The 19,979-nt window shown below is 36.6% G+C and overlaps 1 protein-coding gene across 1 annotated transcript in view; it reads left to right on the forward strand.

The window, feature by feature from the left end:
- Nucleotides 1–19,979, forward strand: part of SLC13A1 (solute carrier family 13 (sodium/sulfate symporter), member 1) — a 105,223-nt gene that overhangs the window by 68,792 nt on the left and 16,452 nt on the right. Inside the window, exons 12-15 of the mRNA XM_010831741.1 lie at nt 2,277–2,386; nt 6,035–6,196; nt 7,938–8,075; nt 9,716–9,872. Of these exons, the coding sequence (XP_010830043.1) occupies nt 2,277–2,386; nt 6,035–6,196; nt 7,938–8,075; nt 9,716–9,853 (548 nt within the window). The 3' untranslated portion in view covers nt 9,854–9,872. The remainder of the gene's footprint in view (nt 1–2,276; nt 2,387–6,034; nt 6,197–7,937; nt 8,076–9,715; nt 9,873–19,979) is intronic.

Here is a 19,979-nt window from a genome sequence, read left to right on the forward strand (position 1 = left end):
CTTTTCACCTTGCTAATAGTTTCCTTTGATGTGCAGAAGCTTTTAAGTTTAATTAGGTCCCATTTGTTTATTTTTGCTTTTATTTCCAATATTCTGGGAGGTGGGTCATAGAGGATCCTGCTGTGATGTATGTCAGAGAGTGTTTTGCCTATGTTCTCCTCTAGGAGTTTTATAGTTTCTGGTCTTATGTTGAGATCTTTAATCCATTTTGAGTTTATTTTTGTATATGGTGTTAGAAAGTGTTCTAGTTCATCTTACTTTGTAGAAGCTAGAAGTAGATTTCTTTACATACCATGGTTAGTTAGAGTTCTACTATGGGTGATACTATTTGGTCTATCATAAGCTCATTGTCCTGGTCATAATCAGAAATAATCTGATTATTGACAAACACAGGAACAAGAACTTGGAAGTTATACTTCAAGATGAGCCTTTGGTAATAAATGCTGAGGATCTAAAAATGTGAGGAATTTCAAGGGAAGAGTATTTACAGCCTCATAGTAGCCTTGGAAAACATGCAGATCAACCCCACACTTAGCCATAACCTGGTGTCACAGAAGAAAGAAACCATATTCAATGGGAGATTTCATTGTCTTCATAACACATGGACAAGAAAATGTGTCTGCTTATTTGAGTATAAATACACACACACTTCTCATCCATGCCTATGCTTATACTAACACAAAATGTTTTGGGTAATCAAATTCCTATGTTGTCAATATAGGAAGATGGTTTAAAATTGTTTGGAAATAGGCTGGTAGAGTTGTGGGGTTTTGTTGTTTATTCATTCATTATTCATTGACTTATTTGCTGGGATGGAACTGGTTGCCATGCAGTTAGACTGGCCCACTTGACTTCTTGAGGCAGAATAGATGAGTGACTGATGAGTCAGATTTCCAGGACATGATATAAGTAAAAAGTATAGAATAGAAATAGATGCCTTCTGTTCTTCACTTGAGACTAGCATATCTCAAATGTGTTATAAGAAGGTTGTGTAATATAGAGCAGAGATTCCTATGAGACCCCGAGGTCTCTGACCATTGCAATCAAAGCCCTAAGAGCTTGCAGTAGTGTGTTCTGCATGGCTTAACTTCTCTGACCCCTACTTCTGAGTCCTCCTCTCAGAAAGAGCTTTGCCCTCTCCACCATCCCCTCTTTTCTCATTCTTTAACTCCTCTTCTCTGATAAACTGATTCACATTAGGTTTTAAAATGCAAGATAAGACATAAAACGGACTTCCCAGGTGGCTCAGCCTAAAGAATCCACCTACCAATGCAGGAGACATGGGTTCAATCCCTGGGTCGGGAAGATCACCTGGAATAGGAAATGTCAATCCACGCCAGTGTGGATCCACTCCAATCCCATGGACAGAGGAGCCTTGTGGGCTACAGTCCACGGGATCAAAAAAGGGTTGGACACGACTTAGCAACTAAACAACAAGAAGACATAAAACAATCAGTTTTACATGAGAAGAACAGTCAGAGATGTTAGTATTTAACAGGATATATGGTCTTAATTCAAGCAGGAAATACCAAAGTTTCCATCAACAATGAGAGTTGGTTTGGTTTAAGTTTGTGGGAAGGAAACAGGAAAAGGACTTCTTAGTAATCTTAAAAGCTTACAATGTAGAAGTTTCCCTGATACACACAAAAGTTAAATGGGCACAAAATCCATGTTCATGGATGAAATTATTTCTAAGCAAATCAATGGAGTTATCAGAACCCAAATATCAAGAGAAATCCTTGCGATTATTGCTTTATGAGCATTTTAAGGGTTTCCTGAATAATAAGAAAATTATTTAATCTGAACTTTGAATTATTTTAAACTGAAATTCTGGTGAATCTATCATGACCCTCCTCATGATTTGAGAAAAATAAAATATTCAAATAAATATGAGTGAATGATAATGTTCCACAGATGCTGTTGAATCAATGGTGGATTGCAGATAGCCCAATGCACTTGTTACTCATGGTAGGCAAAGATGTTAGTGTAATGAATGAATGAATGAATGAATAGTATTATATATGATGTTATCATTTACCTAATTTTTTTTATAATAAAATGCAAAAGAGTTTTCCAAGTTATGGCATTTTTCTTTTTTTATAAGATAATGTTTTACCTAGGCCAGGTAGAAATTATTCAAAGTCCAGATCAAGTTTCCTATATAAGAATAATACAGAAATATTGAAAACTTTTTATGAGATGGCTATTTAAGATAATAAGAAATGTCATATTGTAATACTTAAGCAATGTTTAACTGTAGGACTTTTGTTTTTCAGTTGCTTTTGATTACTCTCCACTGATTACTTGGAAAGAATTCCAGTCATTCATGCCCTGGGATATAGCCATTCTTGTTGGTGGAGGGTTTGCCTTGGCAGATGGCTGTGAGGTAATACTCTGTGTCTAAGATACTTAGCAGTTAACTAAACTATTCAAAAGAAGGACACAAGGACAGTCAAGCTTTTGGAATGCTCAACTTCAATCCATCATTGTAATGATGCAGATTTTAGTAGCCAAGCAGTAACTATACCACACAGATGAGGTGAGTCCAGAGTTCAAGAATTTCTGTGAGCATAAATCATCATTTTTATGATGTCTCAGCATATCAAGAGAAAAATAAATATAATTCTTAATCCATGAAATAGGATTAGAAGAGAAGCTTAATAAGAAAAATAACATGTAAAAGTCACTTGTATAGAGACTCCTTGTAAAACATTTTTTTTTGTTTACACCCTTACCTTATCTCATGATGAATTTAAGTAGCTCTCAGATTTCTCTGCAATTATGTGCTATGCTAAGTTGCTTCAGTCATGACTCTTTGCGACACTATGAACTGTAGCCTGCCAGACTCCTCTGTCCATGGGATTCTCTAGGCAAGAATACTGAAGTATGTCATGGTCCTAATATTTCCAAAGAAAAATGAGAAACAATAGAACTGCATTACATTACTTGTTACGTATTAAATACATTAAAATTACTTCATATATGCTTATTCAATGAAGTCCAGAAAGAATTTCACATAGCCGTGTTTAATATTTATTATGTCTAATTTTAGGAGGGCTTTCCTGGTGGCTCAGCTGGTAAAGAATCCACCTACAATGCAGGAGACCCCAGTTCAATTCCTGGGTTGGGACGATCCCCTGGAGAAGGGAACGGTTACCCACTCCAGTATCCTGGCCTGGAGAATTCCATGGACTGTATAGTATAATTTTAGGAAGAAATGAAATCATCATGAGAAATAAAGTTGGCTATTTCTTTGGCCCATCATCTATGCAGCTGATATAAAGTAAAAGTCTGGGGAAACCTTTGTCCCTTGAAATTGCCCTGGTTATAGGGTTGCTAGAAGAGGAATATCTTACCCTGAAATGCCATAAAAATTCTCTACTCTTTAATTATTCTGGACTTAGTAGCCTTCCATGAAACACTCAAAACTCATGAACATTCCATTTCCTTATTTAGGCATCAAAGTAAAAGCAATGGTGAGAGAAATATCAGGTCCAGCCCTTCAATTTCCCTAAAGTTAAATTTTTCTGTTTTTCAAGACAAATAGGTACCTGTTCTGTCCTATTCTTGACAGTCTAAGGAAAGACTGTGTTTTGCTTCTGACTTTATTGTCAGTTTTTCTGTATGAGATTTGGATACTGAGTTTTCAGCAATTTGGTAATACATGAAAGTCTTAAAAATTGTGTTAACTCTGAGCACCATTTGACTTGCTTCATAGACTGTTCAAGTACAAATGATAACAATAGAAGACAAAGGTACTTTTCTACTAGCTCAGTAGTAATGAGATCTGGTTTCTCAGAATAAATAACTTCCATTCCTGTATCGGTTAATTTGAATTGTGAGGAAGTCAGAATCAGCAATTTCAGTATTGATGTCAATATGTTCATCTCTCCTTCCCAGAATATCTGTCACTCAAAGTGGTTTTAAAAGCATTGGCCAGACCCTAAAATTGCAGTAGAAGGGAATTATAAGGTGTGGACTTAGACTGATTCACTAGATTATCTCTCTGGAAGAAGTAGGGAAACCTTAGAGGGGCTCTACTTGGCTGTGAAAATCGTAGCACAAAGCCTCAGATTTCTGTGGGATGCCCCAAATCACCCTGCCTCTGAGTGGTCAGCTTGAAGCCATGAGCACAGTGATATGATCTCAGTGGCTTCCTGAGGTGAAGGACTGTATGTGACTTAATCTTTTCCAACTGCATCTAATCTTACCTAATAAGATTAGGTAATCTAATTTTATCTAATACATAGGTAAAATCCATTCTAATTTTACCTAATACATAGGTAAAATCCATTATTTAAATATTGATGTATTCAAAGAAGAATTTGTGCTAATGTGATTTAAATGGCAAATAGTCTTTTTCACTGGAAAATCAAAACCCCAAACAAAAATATAAGTCAAAACTAGAAATAATATACATAACATCTGGTTATCAGATCTGGGGATGTTTTTGCCAGCTTCTGATCTTGTCATTAGAGCCTTTCTGATGTCCATACTACTTTGTCATGCGTGTACGAATTCACACGTGCAGGAGCTCAGTGAAATCTCACAAACGGAGGATTGTCCCTTCCATTTGTAGGAGAAAAACAGAATAACATATCTGTTCATCTGAGTGTGACTGATTTTCCTGTATTATGTACAGTGTATCTAAGGTCTAAACATCAGGCTTCTAAAGAACCCACTGGAAGCCACAGGAAATGGAGCAATAATTATTTGTACATCCAGAATTCTAAAAAGGTTGATATATCAAAGTAATGTGAAAAGACAAGAAAGAGGTTTTCAGACATGCAGAGACTAAAGAAATTTACTTTCCAGGCACCGATTATCAGGAAGTTACAAAAGATGTGGTCCTGTGGGCCATCAACACAAAGAAGTTAACAAGACAGGATTCCCATAGCACAAAGAGGTGAAGGGGATCCATAAGTAACGTAGTGAATAGAAGTCTCTTTATAACAGTAAAGTAGATCTAAAGAGCAACTAGTCCCAGTGTAGCAAGAGGAGGAAATATTCCAAAATCGACATCTCCATTAGGGAAAATGAAAAAGAACAATTACCCGAAATGTCTATCTACTTGTGAAGAGTTTTCTGCTTTTACTGGAAAGTGTACTGGAGGATTAGTGATGGGTGCTTAAAAAACTAAGCAAGCAGAAGAATAGGGAAATCATTTCTTGGAAAAACAAACAAAAACTAAAACAAAACAGCTAAAGCAATCACAGTACACTAAGTGGCTCAGTTGTGAACCATATTCATATGATCATAATGGTAACATTTAAATATTGACTTAACCTAAAATGTTGATATATGAATTTAAGGGAAAGGGGAACAGGGACAGGAAATGTATGTATGATGGAAGGTTTTAGAAAACTGAATTTTCATGTACGTATTAGAACATCAGTGTTTCATCCCTGGGTCAAGAAGATCCCTTGGAGTAGGAAATGGCAACCTGCTGTAGTGTTCTTGCCTGGAAAATTCCACAGGCAAAGGAGCCTGTCAGGCTATAGTCCAAGCAGTTGCAAAGAGTCAGACACAACTGAGCAAGCATGCTTGCTCCAAATAATGTCTAAATTTGAAAATTTAGAAATATGAAAAAGTAGAATTTTGTAAAATAGCTATCATAAACATAAACGTAGGAATAAATAGCTAATGTGAATGAAAGTTGTTGCCTCTGAGGAACACAGCTTAAACGTGGGAAGAGGAAGACCAGAAAAGATGCTCCTTTTCTTAAAGGCCTGTAGTACTACATGGCTTTTTATACCCATATATAGTAATTAGATAGAATTAAAATTTAACTGAAAAAAATGGGGGAAGACAATCCAAACTTCCTAAAGCTTGTTAGTGGTGTTAAAATAAGAATAACTAAGAACTTCACAATGTCATAGTCACCCAGATCTAACAAACCAGAGGAAAATATGAAAGATTAAAATGACAATTTAGAAACAGAGTCCTTAGGTCAAATAATGCTTTTTAATATATTTAAATTGTCTGATTAAATGAATTATTAATGAATAACACATATTGCAAATTTCTTTTTTAGGAGTCAGGACTATCTAAGTGGATAGGAAATAAATTATCTCCTCTAGGTTCATTACCAGTCTGGCTAATAATTCTGATATCTTCTCTGCTCGTCACATCTTTAACAGAGGTAGCCAGCAATCCAGCTACCATTACCCTCCTTCTTCCAATACTATCTCCATTGGTGAGTATTTCATTTATCCTATTTACTCTCTTCATTGAAAGAATAGTGTTCTACTTTGTATGTTCTCATATTGTGGTGTAGAATCATTTGGGGCCTGAACTGTTCCCCGTAGGGAATGTATGAGGTGGTCGTTATTCACATTGGTATTTTCTCAGGAGAACTCTTTTCTTCCATTTTCAAGCAGCAGGATCTTAAGAGAACCCTCTCTCTGCCTTCTTTCTGACCATAGTTTTCCTTTACAGATAAATGGGAGGGTCAACCCAGACCCTTTCCAGCTCTAGAAGATTTTGGGATTCAGTGCTTCCTGACAACTTTCATATTTAGATCTCTAACACTGATACTTCTCCCTCCAGAAGATGTCTTGATGTTTTGAGAAGCACTTGATATAAGTGATTTGCAAGGGAATAAAAAGCCAGGTTTACACCTCGGGCTTCAAGCTTGAATGTCTCCGACACAGCTCTGTACAGCCTAAGAAAAATATTAAAAGATAAGTAAGAAGCAGATTTGCAAAGAGAGAGAGGGGAAAACTGTCTCTCTTCTCCACAACTAGATGGCAATTACGAGAAATAGCTTCAACCAAAATGTTTTTCTTCCCTGGGCAGATGATTTTGGTGAAAGGAAAACACTTCAGATGCAGAAAGATTGCCCTTCTGGAGTTGTTCTGCTACCAGCTCAAGGTGCAGACATTGGCATTCTCGAGTGGCTTCCGATTAGAAAAGAAATGCAGGCAGGTGAATGTTAGTGAAATACAATTTGGAATTTTTCAGGGCTTTATTTCTCAACAGGGAGCAGTTAAGTAATTAAGAATAGTAGTAACTCTTCTGTGATGATCCCTGAGTAAATTTTAAATTATATAACTCACAGAGGCAGTAAGTTAATGGAATGATGAGAAACTTTGGAGCCAAAGGAACCTGAGAGCCTACTAAGCTCTAATTGCTTGCCAGCTATGTTTTTGGATCCGTTTACTTTACAGATTACTTTAGCCTCTGTGGACCTCAGGTTCTTCATCTGCTATTTGGGGCTATAATTATCATCTCTTAAGGCCGTAGTGAAAATTAAGTTGTATTTACAAATATATGAAGTTATTATATTATGCTATACATTATATACCATTAAACTTTATATGTATATATAAATATATAATATAAGTTTAATATATTATAAATAATATATTATATATAAATATATAATATAACTGTATATATATATACACATATATATTTGAGATTCCCTGGTAGCTCAGTTGGTAAAGAATCTGCCTGCAATGCAGGAGACCCCAGTTCAATTCCTGCGTTGGGAAGATCCCCTGGAGAAGGGATAGGCTACCCACTCCAGTATTCTGGTATTCTGGCCTGGAGAATTTCATGGAGGGTCACAAAGAGTCGGACATGACTGAGCACCTTTCACTTTCATATATAAATACTTACATATTATGTAGTAACATATATAAACAGCATGGCACTTAGCACTAGATAAACAGTTGCTGTTTTCATTTTGTTTCTGAAATAAATGATACTTCACTTTCTTAATGAACTGAGTTATAATGCTTAAATGGATATCAATCACCATATAAACAACCAAAAGAAGATACATTTTCTAAAAAATTTTAAAAAGTTTAATTATGTGTATAATTTTGTCTTTATATTTCAACTTGCTTCTGGAAAATTTATTATAATAATTTTGCTCACTTTGATGCCTATCTCAAAATTTTACTTAGACTCCTTTTTATCTTTTCCAACAGGCTGAAGCCATTCACGTCAACCCTCTTTATATTTTGTTACCTTCTACTCTGTGTACCTCATTTGCATTCCTCCTACCAGTAGCAAACCCACCCAATGCTATTGTTTTTTCATATGGCCATCTAAAAGTTATGGACATGGTGAGTGAACTGAAAGAATGCTATCAGGTCCAGTAGATATTATTTTGTGATGTCTTGGGTTTTCTATCCTTTTATAAACTAATCAACTGCTAGGAAATGTATAGTTTGAGTCCTGCTTTGAATGTGAGTGCATGTGACTGGCCCTAGAATTGTTTTTAAGAGTGATAACCTGGAACAAACATGCCATTAATATTTACAGTCACAAATACAGAGATATTGAATGCCCCAGTAATACACTGGAAGAGGAAGAGAGCATAGAATATACTCAACACAATGGTTTAAGCTTAGGGCTTGTCAAGATCAGGATCCAACTTGACCTGGCCAAATAGAAGTAGGGTTAATGAAATTTAGCAATCAAGCACTATGGTTTTCTATCACAAATATTTACACAACTGACATTTGCTCTGAATAAAATGTTGGGCTTAGTGCCTGACTGATGGAAAGTCATCTTTCTTTTTCTGATTCTAATAGTGACACCTGAAATAAAATGAAATGAAGTGAAATTAGCATAGCAAGGAATAATAGAAAATGTAAGTGACAAAATGTGCACATTTTGCCAAATACAAAAGTCATGGTAGTGAAGAACTAGTTTGAGAATATCTTGGTCTTCTCTCAAACTTGATCACCCACTTCTGAACCAAACCAAGCAAGAATATAACTAAAGGCTCTTCAGTGAGCCTGCTGTGCAAATGCAGTTCCAAGTTAAGCCCCAGTTCCTTCCTTCTACACAGATTGCTGTTCCTAAGCCCCTGTAACATAAAAATTCTGTAAATGCCTCTATGCAGAAGTCACATAATTTACTTTGGGCTTAAAAATGTGCATAATATACAATATAAACTGTGCTAGGTTTGTGAATTAAAAAAAGAAAAAACAAGATTCTAAAATAAATGAGTGGCTTGCATGGACAGAAACTCCATAATATTCATTGCTAGGCATCCCATTTTGCCTTGGGGCTTCAGAGAATGCTGAGATAGGCAAGCTTTCTCTGTAAATATCCAGGGAGTAAATATTTGAGACTCTGGGCCATAGAGGGTCTCTGTAACAACTACTGCATCATAAAAGTAGCCAACAAAAGCATGTACACAAATGGTCAAAATTGTGGTCCCAGGAAACTTGGTTTACAAAGCAGTTTATGGGCAGGAGTTGGCCAATATCTGCAATTTGAGATGGTTTAGTGGATACCAGAATAATGACGTCAGAGCTAGAAGAAGGGGAACTTTGAGAAAGATGAGTAGAAGAGATATTAGATCTCTGGTAAGAGAATCCTGAAATGAATATGAAGGATTCAGTTTTCATATAGTGACCTGAAACATATTCACTGAAATACCAAACCACAAAACTCAAATCTTGATTTGACCTGAATTGGCAGATTTTTTAAGGGATTTTTCTCTAATTGTAATGACTTCAGTACATTCCTAAGAGAAACTTCTCTGATGCTGTCCAACTAAATGACATTTAGTTGGGAACAGATTCTTTTTTGGCATAAATGGAAGGACTTGTCTTATGAAACAAATAATTGATACCAGTCACTTAAGATGCATGTAAATCTGCATATGCCTTCTGCAACAGTATTCCAATTCTCCCAATTTGTTTTGTTTTAGTTTTTTTGAGACTAACATTCAAGCTCTTTCATATTCAAGGTTAAAGCTGGACTTGGCGTTAATATTGTGGGTGTTGCTGTGGTGATGCTTGGCATGTTTACCTGGATTGTACCTATGTTTGACCTCCACACTTATCCTTCCTGGGCTCCTCCAATTAGTAATGAGACAACGCCATGACAAGCATGACCATTCTGTGGTGAGTTTTAGAAACCACTAAAAAGCCTTCACTGCAAACTTTGGCTCTAGAAAATTGATGATTCTTAAATCAGTCCTGGTGTAGTTGCTGTAGTTCCAGTGAACACCAAAAAATCTGTTTTAAGATGCAACCAAGAGCATCTGTGTGCCTTCATCAAGAAGCCTTCAGTTGAGATTTCGCTTAAGGACCATATGCTTCCTACTTCATCACAAGAATAATTTATAACTTGACCTTCAAAGAAATGAGGTCATTTGCTCCATCTTACACTTTGGGTTCAGTGTAACATTTCAGATGTCCATTTATTATTTCAAAAACTTTCCATGAAGCTAGAAATAGGAAATAAAATATACAAGTTAATTAGGTACTTGTATAAATCATTTCTGTAGTGGTCTATAGTGTTGTCCAAGGGAATTTCCTGAAAAAAAAAATCAAAGCTGTGGTTATCTAGTGGTGCAAAAGAAAAGTTAAATTTAAATAAGGTGTACATCCCATCATCTAAAAAATATTCCAATCAGATTACTTTTGATATAGCCATGTAGTATAACAATTGAAAGTAAATATATATATATATATACATATATATATATATATATATATATATATAACTGAACAACAGAAAACAGATAAGAATTTCCACTTGACTTTATGGTTCATACTTGTATGATCTCAGTGCACTGAGAAATGCATTTTGTTGCTCTACGGCTAAGGCTTGCTATGATTCCCACCATTAGCACAGTATAGTTAGAAAAGAAAGCTAACCAGTATAAAACTATTAACACATTTGTCTATTAGTGTAGCAGTTTTGCTTAAGCCTTTATTTTATTTCATAGTTTTCTGTGATTGTGGATTTCAGTCTGTCTGCCCTATTTCATAGCTACGTAATGTCATATGTAAAAACAAAAAGATTCAGAAATTTACATGAATTATCACTGTTTCTACAAGTTTAGAAAAAAGTCATATTATTCCAATCCATTACATCAATATTGAAAAGAAATACCAGAGGAAATTTAAAGAATAAAGGTTGAAACTGTTGATATATTCACAAAAGAGAAAAATAAGTTATCTATGGGGAAGCCAAAATGGAAAAAGAACTGAACATTTAAACAAAAGTAAGAAGAAAATAGTCTCCTAGCATTTGGCATATGAAAGATCAAGGTCTATTGGCATTCTAAAATTAAACTAAAGGGAAACAATTCACAAAGGCAAAAGAAATGTGTACAGTTAGGAAAATATGGAAAAATTAAAACAGAACAATTCTCATGTTAAAATAAAATAGAAGACAAGGTTAAAACACACCTTTAATAGCTTCTTTAATTTTCAAAGTAGTCCTTAGAGATGGTTTGTTTTTTGTGTGTGTGTAAATAACATTATTTATAGTTATTCTTGAAAATTAAATATGATAAAGAGGGTCTTTTAAGTTATACATTTTTTAAAAATTATATATAATTTTATACATATATAAAATTCAAAATTCATGTTCATTATTTTTTATTAGTCAATGCAAAATTTATAATTTTTTCAATAAAAAATGTGTCCATTTAATCATTACAATATAATATTACTGCTTTGTGTGTATCATCTCTGTTTACCCTATTTATTTGTTCCCTTATCATATGTTGCACATTTATTTACGATCCACAGTATTTATTACTTTTCTGCCTTTTGCTAGTCATTCAATTTATCACTGTTGAATTATATGACGAATAAATTTTCATTATGAAGAAATGAAACGACTTTTCAAATTATAATGAGTACATTTTGCTTTCAAGAAAATAATATAAACATTTCAGCTTGAGTCATTTTAATGAATTACTTCCAACAGCTGCCAGCTGAGTACAAGAAAAATGATACTTAGTCAAAATTTGTTTAAGTGAGCCATATGGTTCTCTTGTTACATCTTTATGTCTAGTTGATATATCAGAAATGACTTAACTCATCCATTTCACATTTGTCCCATTTATATCAAAGTTCTCAAGCTCTTTTAGTTTGAGAGGTATGCACTGTCTTTGAAAGTTTCCAACTGACAGATCAAACAGATGATCAAACAAATCTTTGTCCTCCCACTCAAAAATAGATATCATTTTTGTTATTTTCTTGAGCTTTACTTAGAGGTTAACTAGAAATCTTTGTCACTTTAAATCTCTGTATCTTTCTCAGGGTTTGGATCTTGTCTAGATAATAGGGGCAATTTCACTAAATGCCTATTTACTGTCTGTTTCTGCAAGTGCTTGGAGGGCTCCCAGACACATGTGTTTCCTTTGCTTACCTCAACTGCCACTGTAACATGTCAGCACCCAGAATTCAGATTTCCTTCCTTTCAAATGTGTGCACTGTTTTCACCCTGCCAGGTCTCCAAGTCTTGGTTCTCTCCTTTTTCAGCCTAGGAGATGGGAAGGTAACTTTTAACCAGTTTTATGCACTGAATTTATTAGCAAAACTTGATAAAACAATATCATGGCACACTAATTGTGTCTGGACATGTGTACTATATGTTATTATATATCAAGATATATACATATATATCTATCAAGATTTTTTATTATATCTTTGCCATGACTAAATATTTAATAAGATTTTTTTAAAATTAACTTATTTATTTTAATTGGAGGCTAATTACTTTACAATATCATGGTGGTTTTTTCCATACATTGACATGAATCAGCCATGGGTGTACATGTGTCCCGCATCCTGAACCCCACTCCCACTTTCCTTCCCATCCCATCTCTCAGGGTTGTCCCACTGCACCAGCTTTGAGTGCCCTGTTTCATGCATTGAACTTGGACTGATCATCTATTTCACATATGGTAATATACATGTTTCAATGCTATTCTCTCCAATCATCCCACCCTTGCCTTCTCCCACAGAGTTCAGAAGTCTGTTCTTTACATCTGTGTCTCTTGCTGTCTTGCATATGGGGTCATCACTACCACCTTTCTAAATTCCATATATATGCGTTAATATACTGTATTGGTGTTTTTCTTGCTGACTTACTTCACTCTGCATAATAGGCTCCAGTTTTATCCCCTTCATTAGAACTGACTCAAATTCATTCTTTCTTATAGCTAAGTAATATTCCATTGTGTATGTGATTCTTGGTGATGACACTTTTGTTCCAAAGTATTTTTGATTTAGTTAATGCATGACTATTATCTTTACTTATGTGTGGATTTTTCCCAGTTAAGCATTTTTATTTTTAGAAGGGAGAGGATTGTACTAGCAATGAAAAAGTAAACTCAAACAAATGGTCAGTTTCATTACTGTAACATAATATACAAATAAAAATAGTTTAAATTGTTACCCCAGGGCAGCATCAGCTATCTTATTCCCATATGAAGTACTTTAGGCAAAGTAATAATATATGAGGTAAATTTTAAGGCATGCAAATATCAAAAATAAAGGTCCCCAGTACAGAGCAAGATCAGACTAGTCCATGAATAAACACTAAAAACAGCACAAAAATAAAGTAGAAATTGAAAGTTTTTTCCAAATATGAGGACTTTCATTTGTCTAGAAAGAAAAAGACATGGGGTTTTATAGAAAGAAAGAAAGAAAAGGACTTTTCTTAGTGACAGTATGGTGTGTTGGAAGACAGAGGTGGGGAAGATCTTCTTAAGAGCAAATAATAATAAATATTTTATAAAATGCATTACTGTGTCAGCAAAATAATAATAATAATAGAAGTCCTTAAGGGAGAAGTTTGATTTAAAGAACCAGCAAAAATCCAGATACTTAAGCAAGGACTGAAGACAGAAACTGCTAATCCCTAGAGATCTTGAAATTTTCTTTGAATAAGTATACAGGGTACAAGGGATGGGAGACCAAACTAAGACCCAAGCAAGTTAGGGGTTAAATGGAAAATTACGTGAAGATAGGATATCGTCTCAGTGAAAATGAGAAAAAAAAACAAACAAACCGACTTTACAGAAGGAAGCATAAGGAAATTTAAATGTTTTGGCCTATGCACTTGGGAAGCAGTAAAATCTCCTTTGAAAATGTATAACCACGCAGGTTAGGGGCCTAAAGTCTGAGTATCAGTGTTGTATAGGAGACTTCAACCTGAATTTGCATTTTAAAGCAATCCTAGGTTGATAGTATTCCCAGTATACCTGGCAAAAAGAAATAAAAGGAACACTTTTTTTCAACTTGAAGCTCAAAGAACTTTTTGGTTTATCATCAAAACTCATAAATTCTGCCAAGACATAAAGTGTTTTGTGCAAGAAATAACATAAACAAAAGAAATAGAATCCAAAGTGCAAAGACAGCGTATATTCTAATCACCAAATAAAGAACATAAAGTGAAGATGCATAATGTTTGAAAATATAAAAGAGGGTCTTGGATATATATTATAAGTATGGTAAGCAGAATTCTAAAAATGTCCTCTTAAGATTTCTGTCTCCTAATTATTCAGTCAAATATTAATTTATGTACTAATATAAAGGGATTTTGCAGATGTGGGTGGTGGTGGTTTAGTCGCTAAATTGTGTCCGACTCTTTCTGATCCCATAGACTGTAGCCCTTCAGGCTCCTCTGTCCATGGGATTTCCCAGACAAGAATATTGGAGTGGGTAGCCATTTCCTTCTCCAGGGGATCTTCCCAACCCAGGGATGAAACCCGCATCTCCTGCAGGCAGATTCTTTACCACTGAGCCATTTGCAGATGTAGTTAAGCTTATTAATCAGATGACTTTAAAATAGGGAGATTATCTTAGGTTGTTGTTGTTCAGTCACCAAGTTGTGTCCAATTCTTTGCAACCCCAAGGATTGCAGCACCTAAGGCTTTTTTGTCCCTCACCATCTCCCAGAGTTTACCCAAGTTAATGTCCATTGAATCAGTGATGCCATCCAGCCATCCAACCATCTCATTCCATGTAATCTTATTGAGGAGGGCTCAGTGTGATTATATGAGCCTCCTAAAAACAGAAGAGGAAGGCAGAATAGTCAGGTGGTAAGATGAGACAGAATGGGAAGTCAGAGAGATTTGAAACATGAGAATTGGACGACCCCGGCCCCACACACTGTTGCTGGCTTTGATGATGAAAAGGGTCACAAACCAGAGAATGCAGGCAGTCTTCAGAAACTGAGAATGGCCCTTCATTAAAACCCAGCAAGGAGACAGAAGCCTCTGTCCTACAGTTGCATGGAACTGAATTCAGCCAACATGCTAAGCTTGGAAATAAATTGCTTTTAAGAGCCTCCAGTAAGGGTCACAGCCATGCAAACACCTTGATTTAGTCCAGTGAGACTTGTATTGGAAAATCTGCTAATCTATATAGTACTGAGATAATAATGAGTATTGCTTTAAGTACTACATTGTGGTAGTTTGTTTTGGTAACAATAAAAGACAAATACAATAAGGAACAAGAGACTGCAAAAAGTAACCAGATAGATATGCTGCTCCTGCTGCTAAGTCGCTTCAGTCGTGTCCGACTCTGTGCGACCCCATAGATGGCAGCCCACCAGGCTCCCCCGTCCCTGGGATTCTCCAGGCAAGAACACTGGAGTGGGTTGCCATTTCCTTCTCCAGCGCATGAAAGTGAAAAGCAAAAGCAAAGTCGCTCAGTCGTGTCCAATTCTTAGCGACCCCATGGACTGCAGCCTACCAGGCTCCTCCATCCATGGGATTTTCCAGGCAAGAGTACTGGAGTGGGGTGCCCTTGCCTTCTCTGAATGTAAAATATATTTAATCATAATTCCAAGAGTAGATCTCAGATGGTAATGCATCTGCCTGCAATGTGGGAGACCCAGGTTCGATCCCTGGGTTGGGAAGATCCCCTGGAGAAGGAAACAGCAACCCACCTCAGGACTCTTGCCTGGAAAGTCCTATGGTTGGAGGATCCTGGTAGGCTACAGTCCATGGGGTCACAAAGAGTCAGACACGACTGAGCTTCACCAAGAGTAGATAATAAAAAGAATATGAGAAATGCTGTCACTGAAGATATAGTGGGTGACAATTTTCCAATATTAATGAAGGAAACAAATCAAGTTTTTTAGAAAGCATAATGAATCCAAAGAAGGATTTTTAGAAAGGAAATATGCCCTCACCTACATGATAGTGAAATAGTAGAACACTCAAAAGAAAGAGTGTTTGAGCAAACTCCAGGAGACAGTGAAGGACAGGGAAGCTTGGCGTGCTGCAATAAATGGGGTTGCAAAGAGTCAGACATGACTTAGAGACTGAACAACAACAGCAGCAAAGGAAAGAAAAGAAGGACTTCCTTGGTGGTCCAGTGGTTAAGACTCATGCTTCCACTGCAGGGGGAGCAGGTTCAATCCCTCATCTGGGAACTAGGATCCCCAGTAGAACTAAGATCCCATATGCCACCTGGCATAGCCAAAAGAAAGAAAAGATGATAAAGAGAGAAAGAAGACAGACTACACCCAAGGAACTATAGTTAGACAATTAAACCAAGGCTACATCCTCAAGAACAATTGGAAACAGTTAAGAATCTCCAAGAGCTAGAACAAAGAGCTATCAACCTAGAATGGTATATCTAGAAAAATCTATGTTTCAAGAATGAATGAAAACTAAGAAGTTTTCAAACCAACAAAAACTAAGGGAGCTTACCACATGCAAGGCTCGTGAAGATACTTCTAAACCATATATCAAAAGGAAAAGAAAAATAATTCAACACTGAAGGTGTGTGACACAGTAAGAAATGGCAAATAACCAAATCGGCAAATGTGTGGGTTAAGAAAAAAGCTAGAATTAAAGTACTGAAAAAGCATAAAAATGCACGTTCAAAGTATTCTAATGTAGCTCTCAACTTTCCATTTTTTCTTTAGAGCAGAACACTTAATTTAACTAAATCCAAGTCAACTTAGTCATTTCAGTGTTTTTTTCTCTATTTCAGTGTTTAACTTAGTCAACTTAGGTTTTTGTTTTTTAGATCCCATAGCTTATTCCTTTCTTGCAGTTTTTATCTAAATTCTGTGAACCTTGCATATGAAACTCGCCCTGGATGAGGCAAGTTTGAACATATGTAATATAGGTTTCATAACTTTTGCTGTTCTTGCCTACTAATTTTATCATTTCTGTCATTTCTGCTGCTTCTTATTGCTTGATTTTCCTCTCATTTAAGAACCATAGTTTTGTTCTTTTTCTTCCTGGTACTGTTTTGTTTTTTTTTTTTTTTTTGGTTTGTTTGTTTTGTTTTCATTTGAGAGCCAGACCTTATTGATTTTACTTTGTTAAATACTAGGTATGTTAAAGGTATATTTTTATTTCTATAAATATTATTGTGTTATTCTGGGGTACAGTTACTTGGAAACAATTTGCTCTTAAGATTTATTGGGTAAGATGAAAACAACCTGTACTGGGACTGCCTTTCCCTCACTACGGAGGCAACATCTTTCTCAGTGTTTTACTTGATGCTCTGTTACTTTTGAGGTTTTCCACTCTGATTGGAGGGCTTCCCTGGCAGCTCAGATAGTAAAGAATCTGCCTGCAATACGGGAGAACCGGGTTCAGTCCCTGGGTTGGGAAGATCTACTGAAGAAGGGAATGGCAACACACTCCAGTATTCTTGCCTGCAGAATTCCATGGACAGAGGAGCCTGGTGGGCTACAGTCCATGAGGTCGCAAATCATCAGACACAACTGAGCAACTAACACACACACACTCTGGTTGGAGTGTGAATTATTCCCAGCACTGTGTGAACCCTTGTGGTCACCTCATCTAATAATTTTAAGTGATTATTTACCTTCAGATAGTTTCCTGACAAATATGCTTTGATCAGTATTCAACAGAATAGGGGACAGGATTTCTGGAGAGCTTTCTGTCTATGCATGTCTCTCCTCTCTGATACTCTGCTCTGCAAACTATAGCCACCTGTCCTCCCCAGACTCCCAACTCCATCTCCTCAACTCAGGTTATCATCACCAGGTTCTGCCTGGATTCCCCCTTCTTTAAGCTGCTGCCTGGAAACTTTCCCTGTGCTATAAGTTGAAGCAATCATAGGGCTCAACTATTTCCTTCCTTTCAGAGCTCACTGTCCCGTTTTGCCTGATAGCCAATGTCTGAAAACCATTATTTCATAAAATTTTTCTTTTCCTTAGTTGTTTCAGGCATAAGAGTAAATCCTTTTCCTAATGTTGCATCTTGATAAGAGTGGAGGTCTCTAGAAGAACCATATTTAAATTATCCCCTTTTCCCCCTTAGTAAACTGGGAATCAGAACAAACTAAGTTAATTGGCTGGTTCTGAAATCTCCAATTTTAATCACTGGTGTACAGTGCAATCTTAAAAAAGAGAGTAAACGGTAGATAAGGAGCCTCTAAAGTGGCATTTGGAGGCAGAAAATGTTCTTCTGTGAAAGCAATTTTGAATTTGTTGAGTTTGAGATTTATTCAACACTTATGAGCGAGTCAAGGAAAACTGACTAAACTCACTTGAATAGTCCAAATGTGAAGCTGAGGACTGTGGTCAGACCTTTGTTTTTAGCTTAAAATACAATGTTTCTATAAGATGAAATGAGTCTAGAACATACAAAAGCAATGTATAAGAAACTGTTTTTTCTTCAACTTCAATACTATGATAGCTACCTAATATTTATATCCTAAATTGTTTGATATTTATTTTAATTGAAGTATATTTGATTTACAAGATGTTAGTTTCAGGTATACAGCAAAGTGATTCAGTTATATATGCATGTGTGTTTTTCTCAGATTCTTTTCTCTTATAGGTTATTATAAAATATTGATTATAGTTCCCTGTACAATACTATTACTAAACCCAGGTTCAGCTGCTCACTGCTCAAAAGCCAATACTTGAGAGAGAAGTGTTAGAAAGGAAAGGTTACTTTATTTTGGAGGCCAGCAACCAAGGAATAAGGTGGACTCATGTCCAAAAACCAACTCCCAATTGCCACTCAGGCAGCATGTGTGTGAGTGGCATGACGTTTAGTCATGTCTGACTCTTTGTGACACCCTGGACGGTGGCCTCCCAGGCTCCTCTGTCCCTGAGTTTCTTTTGGCAAGAATACTGGAGTGGGTTGCCATTTCCTCTTCCCAGGGTATCTTCCCAACCCAGGGATCAAATCCACTGTTGCATCTCCTGCATTGGCAGGTGGATTCTTTACCACTAGTGCCACCTCAAGGGCAAAAGCTTTTAAAGGGGAACTTCAAGGGTGTATCGGAGAAGGCAGTGGCACCCCACTCCAGTACTCTTGCCTGGAGAATCCCATAGGCGGAGGAGCCTGGTAGGCTGCAGTCCATGGGGTAGTTAAGAGTCGAACACGGCTGAGCGACTTCACTTTCACTTTTCACTGTCATGCATTGGAGAAGGAAATGGCACCCCACTCCAGTACTCTAGCTTAGAGAATTCCAGGGATGGGGGAGCCTGGTGGGCTGCAATCTATGGGATCGCACAGAGTCGGACACGACTGAAGCGACTTAGCAGCAGCAGCAAGGGTGTATTGGCAGAGGTAGGGGGCAGAGAAGAATAGTCAGCTCTGAGAATCATCTCAAAATCAGTAATGTGGTGGTCTGATCAGTGTCACCTGGATTGTTTCAAGTACAGTTAATCTTCAGTTCTAGGATTAATTCCTATTTTTTGAGGCCAGTTCTCAGATTATTGCCAACATCCGCTGGATCATGGAAAAGGCAAGAGAGTTCCAGAAAAACATCTATTTCTGCTTTCTTGACTATGCCAAAGCCTTTGACTGTGTGGATCACAATAAACTGTGGAAAATTCTGAAGGAGATGGGAATACCAGAACACCTGATCTGCCTCTTGAGAAATTTGTATGCAGGTCAGGAAGCAACAGTTAGAACTGGACATGGAACAACAGACTGGTTCCAAATAGGAAAAGGAGTACGTCAAGGCTGTATATTGTCACCCTGTTTATTTAACTTATATGCAGAGTACATCATGAGAAACGCTAGACTGGAAGAAACACAAGCTGGAATCAAGATTGCCGGGAGAAATATCAATAACCTCAGATATGCAGATGACACCACCCTTATGGCAGAAAGTGAAGAGGAACTCAAAAGCCTCTTGATGAAAGTGAAAGTGGAGAGTGAAAAAGTTGGCTTAAAGCTCAACATTCAGAAAATGAAGATTATGGCATCCGGTCCCACCACTTCATGGGAAATAGATGGGGAAACAGTG

This window comes from Bison bison, unplaced genomic scaffold, assembly GCF_000754665.1.
Source record: "Bison bison bison isolate TAMUID 2011002044 unplaced genomic scaffold, Bison_UMD1.0 scf7180017864530, whole genome shotgun sequence".
Lineage (NCBI taxonomy): Eukaryota > Metazoa > Chordata > Mammalia > Artiodactyla > Bovidae > Bison > Bison bison.